The sequence below is a fragment of the Artibeus jamaicensis genome, unplaced genomic scaffold (genome assembly GCF_021234435.1).
Source record: "Artibeus jamaicensis isolate MK-2021 breed Jamaican fruit bat unplaced genomic scaffold, CSHL_Jam_final contig_729, whole genome shotgun sequence".
Taxonomy (NCBI): Eukaryota; Metazoa; Chordata; class Mammalia; order Chiroptera; family Phyllostomidae; genus Artibeus; species Artibeus jamaicensis.
Genome location: NW_026521939.1, coordinates 457104 through 474623, shown reverse-complemented (window position 1 = coordinate 474623; position 17520 = coordinate 457104). Strand labels below are relative to the sequence as shown.

At 37.4% G+C, this 17520-nt stretch overlaps 2 protein-coding genes and 1 pseudogene across 8 annotated transcripts in view; 2 read left to right on the top strand and 1 right to left on the bottom strand.

Annotated features, from left to right (window-relative positions):
* SEPTIN14 (septin 14) overlaps nucleotides 1-16450 on the bottom strand; it is a 43088-nt gene extending 26638 nt beyond the window's left edge. For 3 of the 7 annotated variants that reach the window (XM_037153137.2, XM_037153142.2, XM_053672188.1), the window contains exons 1-3: nucleotides 15832-16351; nucleotides 11602-11699; nucleotides 10554-10622 (exon numbers count right to left, since the gene is read on the bottom strand). In XM_037153137.2, the coding sequence (XP_037009032.2) occupies nucleotides 10554-10607 (54 nt within the window). In that variant the 5' untranslated portion in view covers nucleotides 10608-10622; nucleotides 11602-11699; nucleotides 15832-16351. Of the gene's footprint in view, nucleotides 1-10553; nucleotides 10623-11323; nucleotides 11371-11601; nucleotides 11700-15831; nucleotides 16352-16371 lie in introns of those variants that run through there. The other 4 variants (XM_053672187.1, XM_053672189.1, XM_037153139.2 and 1 more) reach the window with 3 other exon arrangements.
* Nucleotides 13454-14142, top strand: LOC119055050 (RWD domain-containing protein 1-like; annotated as a pseudogene).
* Nucleotides 14482-17520, top strand: part of ZNF713 (zinc finger protein 713) — a 49361-nt gene continuing 46322 nt past the window's right edge. The window contains exons 1-3 of the mRNA XM_053672132.1: nucleotides 14482-14486; nucleotides 14577-14787; nucleotides 16165-16532. Coding sequence (XP_053528107.1) covers nucleotides 14482-14486; nucleotides 14577-14787; nucleotides 16165-16532 — 584 coding nt within the window. The remainder of the gene's footprint in view (nucleotides 14487-14576; nucleotides 14788-16164; nucleotides 16533-17520) is intronic.

Sequence of the window (17520 nt, the reverse complement as noted above, 5' to 3'; positions counted from 1 at the left end):
AGAGATATAAAACCTTCAAATTTTAGAATGCTTAGCTTGCATGTGCAAGCATGATGACAAAGAGAGCAGTGGCAAGTGAGAGAGAAGTTGTCATTCTGAAAGTTCTGAGCTGATATTTCGGAAGTGGTCCAGTGAAGACCTAAGGGGACAGAGTTTGCAGTTCAGGTTTTTCCCAAGTTATATGAGTTTCACCTAAGGGGACAGAGTTTGCAGTTCAGGTTTTTCCCAAGTTATATGAGTTTCATTGGGAATGAAGAAGTCAAGTTGTCACTTCTTGCAGATGATATGATTTTTTTATATAGAAAATCCTAAAGACTCTATGAAGTAACTATTAGAAACAATAAACAAATAGAGTAAAGTTCTCAGATACAAGATCAATGACCAAAAATCCATTGTGATCCTGTATACTAATAATGTAACTTCAGAAATAGAAACAGAAATAAAACAATTCCATTTAAATTCCAATAAAAAGAATAAAATGCCAAGGAATAAACTTAACAAAAAGTCTGCATGACCTACACACTGTAAACTATAAGACATTATTTTTTAAAAATTGAAGAAACAAAGATATTCCAAGTTCATGGATTGAAAGAGTCAACATAGATAAAATGGCCATATTACCCAAAGCAATATTCAGATTTAAAGCAATTACAATCAAAATCTCAACAGCATTTTTCATAGAAATAGAACAAAAAAAATCAAATTTGTATGGAACTGAAAAAGATCCAGAACAGCCAAAGCAATTCTAAGGAAAAAATGAACAAAGCCAGAGGTACACACTCTTTGACTTCAAATAATACTACAAAGCTACAATGATCAAAATAGTATGTTGTTGGGGAAAAAACAGACACACAGAACAATGGAAAATAATTGAGAGCCAGAAACCCACATGTATATAGGCAAATAATTTTCCACAAAAGAGCCAAAAATATACAATGAAGAAAATAAACACTCTTTGCCCTGGACACCGTGACTCAGTTGGTTGGAGTATCATACTGTAAACCAAAAGGTCACAGGTCTGATTCTTGGTCAGGGCACATAGCTAGGTGGTAGGTTCAGTACCCCATTGCAATATGTATGAGAGCAACTAGTGTTTCTCTCTCTCATTGATGTTTCCCTCCCTCAAATTCTACTTCCGTTCCACTCTCTCTATAAAGTCAATGAGTATGACTTCAGGTGAAGATTTTTTTAAAGAGAAAGAAAAAAAGTAAACCCTCTTCAATAAATGATGCTGGGAAAACTGGAAAGTTGTATGCAAAAGAATGAAACAAGACTGCTATTTGACATCATACACACAAATTAACTCAAAATGGATCAAAATGTGACCGAAATATAAGACCTGAAAAAATAAAATACATAAGAGAAAACATAGGTACTAGTAGAGTTACAGACCTTGGTCTTAGAGAGGACTTGATGGATTTAAGCTCAGAGGCAAGGGAAGTAAAAGCAAAAATAAATGAATGGGACTATATCAAACTAAAAAGCTTCTGCACAGAAAAAAAAACATCAAAACAAAAAGGTAACCAACTAATGGAAGAAGATATTTACAAACAATACCTTTGGCTAGGGGCTAATATCCAAAATATATAAAGAACTCATACAATTCTACATCTAAAAATCCAATTAAAAATGGGCATAGGATCTAAACAGACACTTTTTCCAAGAAGACATACAAATGGTCAACAGATATATGAAAAGATACTCAACTTCACTAGCTATAAGGGAAATGTAAACAAGACCACAATGAGATACTACCTCAAAACTGCTAGAATGACTATATCAACAAGACAGAAAATAACAAGTGTTAGAGAGGCTGGAGAAAAGGGAACTCTCATAGACTGCTGGTGGAAATGTAAATTGGTGCAGCGACCGTGGAAAACAATATGGAGGTTCCTCGAAAAACTAAACATAGACCTACCAAATGACTCAGCACTCCCTCTTGTTGGTTTCTACCTAAAAAATTTGAAAACATTCATTTATTCTTAAAAGATTGTATTTATTTATTTTTAGAGAGAGGTGAGGGGAGGGAAAAAGAGAGGAAGAAAAACATTTATGTAAGAGAGAAACATCAATCAATTGCCTCTCATACGCACCCTGACAGGGGACCAAACCCCCAACCCAGGCATGTACCTGACGAGAAATTCAACCCATAACCTTTTGCTTTGTGGGAAGACCCAACCAATTGAGCTGCACCTGGGCTGCACCAGGGAAAAAACACTTACTCATAAAAATATATGTACCTAGATTTCCAGCGAAGATGGAGGCATAGGTGGAAACACTGTGCCTCCCTGCACAACAAAGTTTTAGTAACAAAAATGCAACCAAAACACAGAAAATTGAACTCTATGGAAGTCTGACAACAACGAACCATTCAGCCAGATAGGTAAGAGGGATGGAGTCAGCAGCTGGTGGAGCGGGGTGGCACAGGAAAAATCAGCCAGACCAACACAGGAGCGCAGGGGGTGGTTGGCAGATTCCAGGCATGGGGTGGCAACAGGCGGGCCCAGTGAGGGCGCAAGGTAGCTGGCTGACTGCGGTCACACATTTGCATGCAGATAAACCAGGTGAAGGAGCAAACAGTGAGACAGACTGCGCAGGTTAGGGCCTGAGCGATGGAAATTAAAGCCCAAAAGCACCGATTGAAAAAACTTTGGGGGCCAAGGTGCCGGGAGGAGCTCCCAGGCTCATAGAGAGTTTGTTGGAGAGACCCACAAGGTCCTAGAGGGTGCACAGGTCCATATACCCTGGAGCAGGCACAAGGGGGACCAGGTTTGCTTGCAGGAAGCAGTAGAGGGGACCAAAATCCAAGAGAGAGCAGAACAAACACCACTGCCCCTCTCTGACCCTGCCCCCACGCACAGCATCACAACCCAGCAACTGGGTTGCCCCACCCTGGTGAACACCTAAGGCTCTGCCCCTCATATGTAACAGGTGTGAACAGACCAAAACATTATGGCTCAAGAACAGCTCAAAACACCAGAGCCAATTCTTTTAAGTGACTAAGTGATAGCCAAACTATCAGAGGCACAATTCAAAACACTAGTGATCAGGATGCTCACAGAACTGGTTGATTTTAGTCACAAATTAGATGAACAAATAAAGGCTAAACTAAGTGAAATGAAGGGAAATGCACAGGAAATCAATAGTGATGGGAAGGAAACTGGGACTCAAATCAAGGGAGTCTACCAGAATGAAGAAAAAAATGACCAAACAGAAACGAATGAAGAAACAAGAATTCAAAAAAATGAGGACAGGCTTAGGAACCTTCAGGACATCTTTAAACGTTCCAACATCTGAATTATAGGGGTACCAGAAGGGGAAGAGGATGAGTAACAAGTGGAAAAGTTATTTGAACAAATAATAGAGGAGAATGTCCCCAATCTGGCAAAGGAAATAGACTTCCAGGAAATCCAGGAAGCTCAGAGAGTCCCAAAGAAGTTGGACCCAAGAAGGAACACACCAAGGCACAACATAATTATGTTACCCAAGATTAAAATGAAGGAGAGAATCCTAGAAGTAGCATAAGATGAAGAGATAGTAACCTACAAAGGAGTTCCCATCAGATTGTCAGCTGATAAGAGACCTTCCAGGCAAGAAGGGGCTGGAAAGAAGTATTCCAGGTCACGAAAACCAAAGACCTACATCCAATATTGCTCTATCCAGCAAAACTTTCATTTAGAATGGAAGGGCAGATAAAGTGCTTCTCAGATAAGATCAAATTCAAGGAGTTCATCATCACCAAGCCCTTATTATATGGAATGTTAAAGGGATTTATCTAAGAAAAAGAAGATAAAAAAGATGAACAGTGAAAGGACAGCAAACTCACAGTTATTAACAACCACACTTAAAACAAAAGCAAACTAAGAGGACAGCTAGATCAGGAGCAGAACCATAGAAATGAAGATCACGTGAAGGGTTAACAACAGAGGTGTGGGAGGAGGAGAAGGGGGGAGAAGGTACAGAGAATAAGTAGCATAGACAGTAGGTAGAAAATAGACAGGGGGGAGGGCAAGAATAGTATGGGAAATATAGAATCTAAAGAACTTGTGACACATGGACATAAACTAAAGGGGGGAATGGTAGGGGAGGGAGCTTGCAGGGGGGAAGGGGGGAATGAAGGGGGGAATAGGACAACTGTAATGGCATAATCAATAAAATATATTTTTAAAAAGATATATGTACCCCTATGTTCACAGCAGCATCATTCACAATAGCCAAGACATGGAAATAGCTTGTGTTCTTTGATGGATGATTGACTGAAAAAGACATAGTCCATATCACAGTGGAATACTACTCAGCCATAAGAAATGATGGAATATTGCCATATGCTACAATACAGATGGATCCTGAGAGTATCCTGATAAGTGAAAAAATCAGATAGAAGAGGACAAGAACCATACGATTTCACTCATGTGTGGTATATAAAACAGAAAGTGACAAACAAATAAAAGACACAAACAAAATCCCAGAGACAAAGACAACAGTATCATGGTTACTAGAGGGGAAGGAGGGTAGGGGACCTTGAAGGGAATAAAGAGGTTCAAATATGTGGTGATGGAAGGAGACTTGACTCTAAGTGGTGAGCACACAATGCAATATACAGATAATGTGTATTAAAGACTTAAATATTTGAAAGTTATATAATCTTATTATCCAATACCACCTTAATAAATTTAATAAAATAATAAAATGCCAAAGGTTAAAGACAAAGACAGAATCTTCAAACTAGCAGGAAAAAAGCAGTTAGTTACATACACGGGAGTTCCCATAAGACTATCAGCTGATTTCTGATCAGAAACATTGCAAGCTAAAAGGGCCTGGCATGACATATTCAAAGTGATGACAAGCAAGGCTGTCATTTGGATTGAGAATAGTGCCCCAGACAAGAAAACATTTAAGGAATTCATCACCACTAAACCAGCATTACAATACATGTTCAAGGGATGTCTTCAACAAGGAAAGAATAAATTAAAAATATGAATAAAAACAGGAAAGAAAAAATTCTCACTGACAAAGGCAAACACTTAGAAAAAGTTGTGGATCAACCAACTAACTATAAACTAGTACAATGATTAAAAGGCGAAAGTAGGAAGACCATGTATAATTACAATAAACTAGGGGATACACACAAACACACACATACACATATATGAAGCAAAAAAGAATAACAAAACAACCATGGCAGTGGTGAGTAAAAACTGTAGTGATTTTAGAATGTGTTTTGAATTAAGCAACCATCAAGTTAAAATAGACTGTATAAACATAGGTTGGTATATAAGACATATATCCATCAGACACATACAAGAAAAATCTACCAGACATATACAAGAAATAAAGGAATAAAGACACAACACTACAGGAGTCATCAACATACAAGAGAAGAAGGCAAGAGAATAATAAAAAAAAGAACTACAAAACCAACCAGAAAATAATAAAACAGCAATAACTACATACCTACCAATAATTAAATGTCAATGGACTAAATGCTTCAATTAAAAGACATGGTTTAGCTGCATGGATTTTTAAAAATACCCACTCATTTGCTGCTTACAAGAGACCAACTAACATCAATACACTCACATAGACTAAAAGTAAAAAAAATAAAAGATATTTCATGCAAATGGAAATAAAAGAAAATCTGGAATAGCAATACTTACATCAGACAAAATAGGCATTAAAACAAAGGCTGCAGCAATAGACAAAGAGGGTAATTTCATACTAGTAAAGGGATTAATCTAAGAAGAGGATATTAACTCTTGTAGACAGGTATGTACCCAACATAGTAGCACCTAAATATATGAGGCAAATATTGACAGACATAATCCAATACACTATAACATAATATAATGGATATAATAGATATAAGGAGAACATTCATATTAACTTAGTAATATCACTATGATTAGTGTCAGAATTAACTATTCTTCTCTTGCCAAAATAAGGGATTAAGATCCAAAGAGGCTCTCAGTAGTTGCTGGTGGAATAAACAGTGAACAATAGGGAGAGGACCTGAGCCCTAAATACCAGGAATCAACCAAAGTTAACTGATAGAAATTCCACTGGGATTTCATATTTAATGAAAGTGTATTTAACAATACCAAGCTGAAATATAATCAAATAAGAAATAAAAAATTTAATTCCTCACTATTTTTTCTCTTAGAAGATAGGGTTTTGTCTATGTGGTAAATTCTGAGTTCTTCTCTGCTTATAAAGGGAACACTTTGATCCCCAGCATCTGAAAATTATTTTAATGTAACAATAATAGATTTGGACACTCCACTGTCCTCTCTGCCCTAGACTCCCTTATAACAGTTTTCTCATTTTTAACTCTGTAGCTCAGGGAGATGTGTGTCAGTAGAACAAAATACAGCTCATTGTCTTGTGAAAAATGGACCTGAAACCTTGGCCTCATTAGCACCAAGTTTTTACCATAGAGCAAACAGAGCAAGCAGACATTCCCACAGCTTCACCACTATTACTTAACAAATGTCTTTGATGGGCCATAAGTTCTTTTTTACACTGCTTATTTTTATAAAATGCCAATAGCTATGTAAAAAACAAGTATTTCAGATTCCAGGAATTTGGAATTTGTGATTATTCAAGTCTTATTCTTTTTTTAAAAGATTTTATTCATTTATCTTTAGAGGGGAAGGGAAGGAGAGAGAGAAAGAAATATCAATGTATGGTTGCCTCTTGTGAGTCCCCTGCTGGGAACTTGCCTACAACACAGGCATGTGCCCTGACTGGGAATTGAACCTCGATCCTTTGGTTTTCAGGCCCATGCTCAATCCACTGAGCTATACCAGCCAGAGCTCAAGTCTTATTCTTGAATTTGCCTTTGCACCATCCACAAATAAAAGAAATAAGACATAAACAAGGTGAATGTATAAAAATGTAAGGTTTTAACCTACTATTAAAAGGATTACTTCCTGTGTGTTCATATGAAACTGAGGTGCAAAACATAGATAATTTTAATCCCTGATAACAAGTGTACATGGATTATATGCAGCAAATGAGGTGATGTACATAACCTCATAGTCTATACACTATAAAAGTACATACAAGTTCTGACAAGCCCTGATGCTTAAACTGTACTCACTGAACTCTGTTTTCCTGTGGCACTGGGAAAAGCTAGTGGAATAAGAAAATTCACTAGTCATTGTGAGCCTTTTGAAGAGTCACTTTTGCCTCTGTTTTCTCTGAAGATTGAGAACATTTAACTAGGAAAGTTTAAAATTCTTTCACACACTAATATTCAATAAGTCAAGAGTCTTATTTATGAAGAGCTTACAATTTTAATGAGAATAAAAGCCATGCAAAAAAGGTTAAAATATTTGTTAATGTCATACCAAGTGCCAAATTTATAGAAAAGTCGATAAATAATGTAGGAACTTGGAACAAAGACAGATGACTGTGTCATGAAGTAGTTAAAGATAATTCAGTAAGAATGCAGATAGCAGATTACATCTTGAAGACAGGCTAATATTTATTATGGAGGAGGTAAGTATTATGAACAGGAGACAAGATGGCAATGGGCTTAAAGGCAGAATTATAGACGATGCCCTTGCACAATAAGGAACTTGCACATAAAGGGAAAGACTTAACTTAGGAAACTGAAGAAGAGAAAATAAAAAAGATAAAAATGACTTTAACAATAGAGAGTTTTGAGTATGAGTCTAAGAAATATGGATTTTATCTAAATGGTAATGAGCACTGTCTAGAGCTTCTGAGTAAGGGAATGGCAGAAGAAAGAAGCATTTAAAAAGATGAATAAGGCACTGCTATGCAAAGTGCCCTGGAGGGAAAACCAGAGTTGTGGGGCCATTCTTCTAATAAAAGTCCTGGTGATAAAGTTACTGGTGTGAATGAAAAAAGAGAGTGTTTGAGAGAAATGTTGTGAAATAAAGAATCAGAAGATCTTGACAACTATGATAAGTAATAAAAAAAAGCAAAAAGAAAGCTAGTATTTTTTATGAGAGAGAAAAATAAGTTTCTTTTCTATTTTTAATTTTAAGAAAAGTATAGAAGTAGCCTGAAGACAATTGTATACATTTGAGAACAGCAGAGGCTTGGATGCAGATAAAGAAGAACTAAAAGGTTCAAGAAGGAGACATAGGAAATGCCCACTCTCAGGAGGTGAAGAAATGAGCCCGATGAATGGCCAGACAGGGAAAGAGAAAAAAATCAACATACTGTCAATTTTGAAAATACTGTGCTAGGTGAGAAAACAAGGTGAAATCCAAAAAACAAATAAACACACTTATGTCGCATATACAGTCCAGGCTGAATGGCAAATGAAGTTTAATGAAAGCATAACAGGAGAAGAGAAACAAGAAATGTAGTTCATCATAAATGTAAAGATTTAACATTGTAATGTAGCTTCAGAGAAAAAAACTATGAGGATCAGTGTATCCAGGTAAAAGATGGGCAGTCTGAACCTTTCTTGGAGATTAATGTTTAACTCTAAGAAGGACATTAGAACACTGTACATCAGTACACATTTTGCCTAGTTCCTGGTACAGTGGTGGTGCACATTTAATAGCCTGGAAGAAAAGGGAGAAGATAGGAAGGAATAGAGGAAGGGAGAACGAAAGGAAGAGAAAGAGGAGATGAGAACAATAAAGGTAGGAACACAAAAGGAAGTTAATAACAGAACTTAAGTTAAAACATTAAGTGAGAAAAGAGTAGACCTTAAAAGTTCTCATCACAACATAAATAATTGTAACCACATGTGGTGATGGATGTCAATTAAACTTATTGTGGTGATCATTTTGCAATACATCTATATAGTCAATCATTAGGTTGTATACCTAAAACTTACACAATATTCTATGTCAATTACATCTCAATTTTAAAGACCTTATGTGAAAAAACTGAATATTTTAAGTGTGAGGAAAATAAGCATAAAGATTGTCATTTGAAAAAGACGTACTTATACAACATATGGGAAAGATTTTCTTATAACTAAAGCTATCCCATAATTAAATGGAACTACTTAAGCCTTGAATTCTAATATAGGAGATAGATAAAGAAAAAAACAAAACAGGCATCATCACATATTGATGGTTTGAGTATAAATGTGCAAATCTTTATAGAATAGTTTGTTAATTACCATCATATATAACAATTGCACATCTTTATTAACTCAACAATTTCATTTCTAGGAAGATACTCTAACATGTACATGAAAAACTAGACAGGAGGATATTCAATGCAGTGTTGTACAGAACAGCAAAAAGAAAAAGACAGAAAGTACCTTATAGCCACCAAGAGGGGACTGGTTATTGAAGAAAAGTACATTCATAAGAACAAAAGTAAAGAGCTATTTAAAAAAATAAGGTTTATCTGAATGTGCTCACATGAAAAGTTGTCCAAAGATTATTTATTGGTAGTTAAAAAAGAAAGAAAGAAACGTAGGTTGAGAGGAATGTTTTCTCTTTCGTATTGTTTAAATTTTTCTTTTTAAAATGTGAGAATGTCATTTTTAATATTTAAAAAGAAAACAAATTAAGTTGCCAATTGTACTAGGGTTCAAAAAAAGGTTGGAAAATTACTCTCTAAAGGATTTGTAGCAAGCATTTATGTGTCAGATTAAAATTTGACAAACTGGCCTTTGAGGCCTCTTCTAATTTTAAAATTTTACGATTTTAATGTCAAATAAACAAAGAAGCAGTCAGCATGATTTAATGCAGAAGAGGGGCCAAAAATTGTATGGAATGGGCACGAGCCAGTGGTTCGGTCACTGAGACATGACTGACAGTAGTGTCAGAAAAGCAGTGAGGATGAAAGGCAGAGCAAGTGTGACTGCTAGAAAAATAAAGGCTGAATAAGCCATGCACTCCAGAGGAGTAACAATGAGAAGGAAAAAAGAAAAAATAAGATAATTTGGTCATTAAAACTAAGATATAGAAAAACACACATTTGAAAAAAGAGAGCACCAAGAAAAGAACCTTTAGTTATTAAGACAAATGAACACTATTTAACATAGCTCAATATTCATGTATATATTTGACATTTTAGTGAAAAAGAATTCTAAAACCAAGTTTTCACCCATTCAGACATACTATTCTCTCTTTTAGTGTAAATTTTACATTAATTACCATATGCTTTCCCTAGAACAGAAGCTCATCTTAATATTGTGCTTGGTTCAATCTCCCATTCAGTGAAGTAATAAACAAGCAGCCACCCAACTACTTCCTACAGGAAACTTCATTTAAAAGTTATTTATTACCAGTACATAAAGTTCTATAAACACATACTTCAAAATAGCACTGTTCTTGTTACCTAAGAGGAGGTTCTGGAGTTTTATTATTCTTTGGTATTAAATAGAAATTATTTCTTGCACTACTGAAAAAAGTTTTCAGACTCAAAAACAAGCAATGATTATTTAAACCTTCAAAATATTTAACTCTAATTAGTATGAAAGTTAATTCATGTCCAAGCATAAGCTTTTATCATCTACGTTTATCTCAGTTTACTGAGCTAATATTTTGAAACTACACAATCCTATTGAAGTAGAGAATTAAGAGTTCTATTTGAAAGATGTACTCAACTGTATCTTCATCATCGGTTATTTGTGTGGACATGCACATTGCTTTTTCTGCCATGCCAGACTGAAAGAGCTGAAAACAAAGAAAAAAACCCTTTTAAAAATCAATGTAAAAGGCAATTTTCCTACAATATAATTTCATCAATAAGGAGTCTTATATAGACATTATCCCAGGTTTTGGCTTTCAGTCCACACTATTAGTTCGTTTTAAATTGTGGCTGGTTTGAATCATAGATACAGAGATGGCTGTTGGATGGGAGGGGCGTCAGAGAGAAGGGTGAAAAAGGTAAAAGGAATAAGAAGTACAAATTGGTAGTTACAGAAGAGTCATGGGAATGTAAAGTACAGCATAGGGAACAGAGTAGCTAAAAAACATACGCATGACCCATGTAAAGGGACAATGGTAGGGGGATCGCCTGAGGGAGTGGGGGGATGCTGGGCGGAGGGGGGCAAAGAGAGCAAAATTATTACAACTGCATTAACATAAACAATAAAATATAATTTAAAAATAAAAAATAAAAAGACTGTGAGCAGAGGAAAATTATTAATTAACCGTGGCTGTTTTGCTATACGGGTTTCTATGTAGCATATAATATTTAACTCACAACGTACAATATTAGTTAACCATAAATATGCAAAAAGCATCTAAAGAAAGGTTAACTCCCTTCTGAAGTCAAGAGGGCAAAGAACACTCTTCTCTGAAGGGCTCGCTGGGCATGAGAAGGAAAGAGAATTTTGCTTCAAAAACCAGGAAGACATTTAGTAAGTACTTACCTTTCCAGAGTAGATTACCAAGAGCGGCTGGAGGATTAGTGTACCTACTGAAGGAGAATTGGGAAAGCAGAGCTTACAACATTTAAACAAGTCTGTTAAACACCAAACTAAATGAATGATAACTGTCATTTCTGAAGTATTTATTATGCACCTAGTAGTATGCTGAGTGTTCATGTACTTCACCTCCTTTAGTCCTCATGACTGTGCATCAATGAGATACGTGTATTTTCACTGCCATATGCCAGAACAGAAAATTCAGATTCAGAAAAATTACTTACCTGCCCAAGAGTTCAGCTACGCAGCAGACACAGATCTGTACTGACCCCAAAGCTGGTGTTCTTGGTATTTGTAGACCAAATATTCGCTGTGTTTGAAACTGTTTGGAACAAGGGAGGAGAGATACAAGAGAACATGTTGTGCTGATTCATAAGCAGAACTCCCTCTGAAGGACATGCTATCCTACTTTTGAGTACGGCACAAAGATACAGCGAAAATGAGGCACACTTTAAAAGAAAATATTATAGATGGGTATGGCAAAGAGAAAAGCAAACAGAATTAGAGAATGGCTCCGTGTACCACGGTTTCTTCACTTGATATATCCTGAGGATTATCCACTATATACTTTATCTCACTTTTCCCTAATGGTAAGTAGTATCTTCTCATACAGATAGTGTTCTGCTGTATAGTATGGTTTATTCTAGTCTAGTATATATAAAGGTTCTGTATTACTTAGCAGAATGTTAACAGTGAGTATTGCAGTGGTTTTCAGTCTTTAACTGCAATCAACGATAAACATTTAAACCACTGAAAAAGAGTTGCTTCTTGACTTCTTACACTTATCTTTTCTCAGAATTGAAAACAAGTTACTATAAATTCGAGTATTCAGTTTCAGTTATATAGATTCCAAAGTTCTAGAGATCTAATGTACAACATGATGACTACAGTTGATAATAATGTATTGCATACTTAAAATTTTCTACAAGAGTAGATATTAAGTGTTCCTACCCCGCCCCCCCAAATGGTAAATATATGGTGATGGATATGTGACTTAACCTGTTTTGCCTTAAGTAAAGCTCCATCCATTGTTTCTATGCACATAGGTTAATAAGACTTTAAAAAAATTGTTGTTCAAGTACAGTTGTCTCCATTTTCCCCCCACCGCTCTCCCCTGCCCCACCTAAATCCATCTCCCACCCTCAGTTCTATCCCCTTTGGCTTTGTCCATGGGTCCTTTATACATGTTCCTTGACGACCCTAACTCTTCTTTCCCCCACTAGCCCCCTCCCCCCTCACCTCTGGTTACTGTCAGTTTGTTCTCTAATTCAATGTCTCTGTTTATATTTTTGCTTGCTTGTTTGTTTTGTTGATTAGAATCCACTTATAGGTGAGATCATACGGTATTTGTCTTTCATCACCTGGTTTATTGCACTTAGCATAATGCTCTCCAAGACTTTGAAATAAGCTGTAACCACCCTCAAGAGAGCACATTATCTTGTTAACTACACTGTACTCCCATTCCCACATTGCTTCCCTCCACCTCCATGTAATTTTCCTTAGCCCCTCACTTTATCTCAAATGCATAAAAGAAGCTGCAAAATTGTTTTAAATGACTCAACTACAACAGGAGGGCAAACACAACTGACATGAAGGACATTCCTAGAGTGCCTGGCTCAAGTTACCAGAGACTGTGCCCCTGGGCCCCACAGGACACCCACTATACAGGGCCACTCTGCCAAGACCAGGGGATGTAGCAGATCTTCCTAATACATAGAAAAAAACACAAGGATGCAGCCAAAATAAGAAGACAAAGAGACATGCCCCAAATGAAGAATCAGACAAAACTCCAGAAAAATAACTAAATGAAATGAGACAAGGAATCTGAGTTCAAAACACTGGTCATACAAATGTTCAGTGAATTTAGGGGAAGAATAGATGGGCTCGGTTTGAACTTCAACAAATACAGAGGAAAATAAAATGGCAGGAGACTAGCTTTGGGCCCTGGGCCCCCCATCTGGGGACTCTGTGCCTGCACCCGCCAGGCCACTGCCCACTCGCCTTGTGCAGTGAGGCCACGGCTGCAGTGTGCCACCTGGGCCTCTGAGTGATCAATGGGCAGCGGCAGGGGCCTCAATGACAGATCACGGTGAGGAGCAGCACAATGAGCTGGAGGCTCTGGAGTCCATCTACCTGGACTCCTTTACAGTATTATCAGAGAATCCTCCCAGATTCACCATCACTGTGACATCTGAGGCTGGAGAAACTGTTGAAACCATCCAAGCTACCCTCAAGTTTACTTATACTGAGAAATACCCAGACGAAGCTCCTCTTTATAAATAGTCTCCCAGGAAAATCTGGAAGGTAAGAATGTATCAGGCATTTAAAGTTATTAGCATTAATATAGAAGAAAACATGGCATGGTGATGACCACTACTGACAGCTGTGCAAAAAGAATTAAATGAAATAATGGATCAAATAAAAACTAGAAGAGAAGAAACAAAAGGAAAAAGAAGCAGAAGTTGAAAAGCAATTATTTCATGGCACTCCTGCTGCAACTGAGAATTTCTTAAGTTAGAAAGCCAAATTTGATGCAGAACTTTTGGAAATTAAAAAACTAATAAAAATAAAAGAACAAGTAGGGAAAAATGAGTGGGAAACAGCTATTTGAAACAGATTATAATCTTGGCACATCTGACACCCAGTTCTTGGAGGATGTTGGAAACAATGTAGAGGTAAATGAGTCTTTGTTCCAGGAAATGGATGACTTGGAGCTAGAAGATGATGAGGATAATTCAGACTATCATTCTGTCAGAGTGACTTGACCAGTTGACAGACCATCCTCTTCTATAGAGAAGCTTAACTGACATAGCATCTTTGGCTTTACTGAGAGGATGTTGATTTTCCTTTTTTTTCTAAGAAAAACTAATTTTCAGAATATTCTTCTGAAGCTTTCATCAACGAACTTAATAAACTCACCTTTAAGATGCAAAAAATAAAATAAAACTGGCAAGAGAGGGATACTGACAGACTCTAATAGTAAAGATTGGCTCCTGCTGACAGGCAGGAGGAAAGGGACACCCCGGTTCTACAACTACAAGGAACTAAATTCAACCAACAATCTGAATGAGACGAGAAGTATATTTTCCCCCAGAGCCTCCAGAATGCAGTAGAGCCCTGTCGACATCTTAACTTTAGTCTTGCAAGACTCTAAGAGGACCCAGCTGAATGAAACTATTCCTGAATTTTTGCCTTATAGAACTACTAGTGTGTTAATTGTAAACAACAAAGAACCTGCCAAACCATCTACTCACTTTGGATCTTACAGGCAAGCTAAATACAGGTCGGATATTATTATAGTAATTGTGTCAGAAAGCAATGGTCATGAAAATAAGAAAGTTCAAAATGAAAAATCTCATCACAAAGAATTTCTTCACAAAGATAAAAATAAAGATAAGATTGCATCCAAAGTAAGTTTTCTTGGCTCCTGATGAGTCTACATATTATGGATACTGTTTACTGTGTTTGTTTTTTTTATTCAAGAGTCGATGCCAATTTTGAAGTGACTGAAAAATTAGCATTTGTGAATAGTCTGTATACAACTTCAAGAGAGTATATTTTCAAAGAAGTTGAGAAAACCCTAATTCAGTACTCACTGAATGGAACCTGCTAAGCAGGTACTTTGTGGAAAATATTTGAATCTACCATAGGTTATTAAAATAGTAATGTCAATGATGAACTTGTTGTCATGGGTTTAACCATTGTTAGTTTCACAAATTTTCATCAAAAATATAGAAATTAAGTATCCTGATGAACCCTACTACATAGCCAGAAGTTTGACAGATTAAGAGTGGTAAGGTTGTGTGTGCATGTGTATTAAAGTTTTATTAAGATTTGACCTCAGCACCAAGGTCTACATTTTTCTAAACGAGAACTGTCCTCAGTCACTTACCAAATACTGAACGGATTTAGAAATTAGCTTTTTCTGCCAAGTTGATCATGTTTTTTAATGAAGTCAACCTAAAATTACAAGGTAAAACAGCTATAGCATATAACTTGTACTACAGTAAAGTCATTTCAATGACAATTAATATTGTTTGAGTCACAAGTCATGCCAAGCTGCTTTATATACTTGCGGTGTTGTCAAAAGGTAAAACAAGAAGTGAGAGCTCTATCCCCTTGCAAAATTAGCAGAGGATGTACTTTTCAAGCGCAAACTATTGTTCTAATAGCATTTTCAGACCTCTGTGCAAGTGCAAAGGGCATTTCCCTTTTTCAAAATCAATTTAACTGTGCAGCTGAGGAGCTGCTACTTAACCTTTATTTACAATAGGAGTGATTAATCTGACATTTAAGGACATGCTCTCAAGACAATATAATGTAATTTTATAAATGCCTTCCAAGCAATGAATGTTCAGTGTAAATCACGTGCTTATGAACATCAGTATCTGAAGTATCTATATATTTGAAAAGTTTTCAAAGATGGAAATATATAAGATTTCATTACAGACTACCATTAACAGATGAACTTTCGCAATCCATGTTGGTGCTGGAGAGTTAACTTTGAATCCGAATTAAGTAAAATCTTATCCCTGTTAAAAGAATTCCATTCTTCTCATCAGACCTGTGTTGCCAAAAAGTTGAATTCAATCATTATCATTATATTTACAGTTTCGTCGATATAAAAAGGCGGGGGTGGGGGACGGTATTCCAGAACCGAGGAGAGCGGGGTCTTGTCCAGTCGCCTAGGGGTCGGAGCAACACCACCGCGCGGGAGCCCGACAGTCGAACGTTTCTAATAGACAGGGGTTAGGAGAGAGTCCTCGCCACCGCCTCTTCCCTCTCAGTACGCGAAATTCTGGGAGGGTGGCGGGCTAAGTCCCAGGACTCCCAGTTGCGGGCCCAGGAGAAGAGCAGACCTGGGAAAACCGGCGGCAGGTCCGCGCCTGCAGGTGGGAAGCCGTCCGTCCCGGACGCCGCTGGCGCATGCGTATTGGGGAGCCGAAGCCTGCGCCGCGCTGTCGCCATTGCAAGGTTTCCCCACCAGAGCCTACCTGGCGCCAGGGGCTGGTCCAGCCCCAGGGGCCGAGTCACCGGGAGTCATTGGTTCAAGCACCAGAGCACTTATCACCTTCTCCCGCCAGGGTTTGGGCAGGAGGCGGAGCAGCGCAGAGGCGGTGTCAGGGGGCGGAGCAACCGGAGCGCCCTTTGTCCGGTGAGTGCAGCCGCCCCGGGACCCAGCGGCGGGCTCGGGAAGGGCAGGCAGGTCCGCGGGCACCCCGGGCGCGGAAGCCGCCACTGCGCCTGGACTCGGATCCCCTCAGTGGCGCCCCAGGCTTCTCCGATACCCTGTGTCCTTTGTTGGATAAGGTCTTCCTCAACCAAAGATTTTAAATGTGTTTTCCTCTGATCTCTTCTGCAATTTATTTTTGTGTAGGCGTGGGTGGGTATCATGTTTTGGAAATTCCCCTCAAGTCAAGATTATTAAAACATTCACCATTATTTTCTTCAAATACTTATAAAGGATTTAAAAAAACACCTTTTTTACATTTTTACTTATGTTTTATTGGGAATTATTTAAGGGTCTGAGACTTTGCAATTGGAAACACAGCTAGGCAAAAATCCAGAACTGTCCCAAAGAAGAAAGAAAAGTTAAAAGTTCTTATAGAAAAAAAGGACATTGGAGAAAAATTTTCAACCCTTCATTCTTAACCGTAGCGTTGCCCCAGAACAGCTTATCCGTCAGATGACAGGCAGGATGAGGATGCCAGGTGATCAGGAAGAAGGTGAGGGTCATGAGGTCTGGTTATGTCACATGGTCTGGATAATAGATGTCAAGTGGATGCATATGTGAGTCCTTCAGAGAATAATTAGGAGATCTGAATAAATAATTTTTTCACGTATAAAGGGTTATCCGGAGGTCCAGAGGTACCGTAGTTTGGCCTGTATAATGCACACCCATGGTTTTGGCCCCAACTCCCAAGAAATAAATCTTTTGTTTTAATTTTAATTCAATGTTTTATTTATATTTACTTGTTTTGTATTATAAAGGAATTCTAGCATTTATTTTTTAACATATTGTGGTACAAGAAATTGTATGTAACAAATAATTACAAAACACAAGAGCAGATACAAGGTATTTCAGGCACTGCCCATATATAATGCACACCCTTATTCTTACCTCAAAAATTTGTACAAAAAAG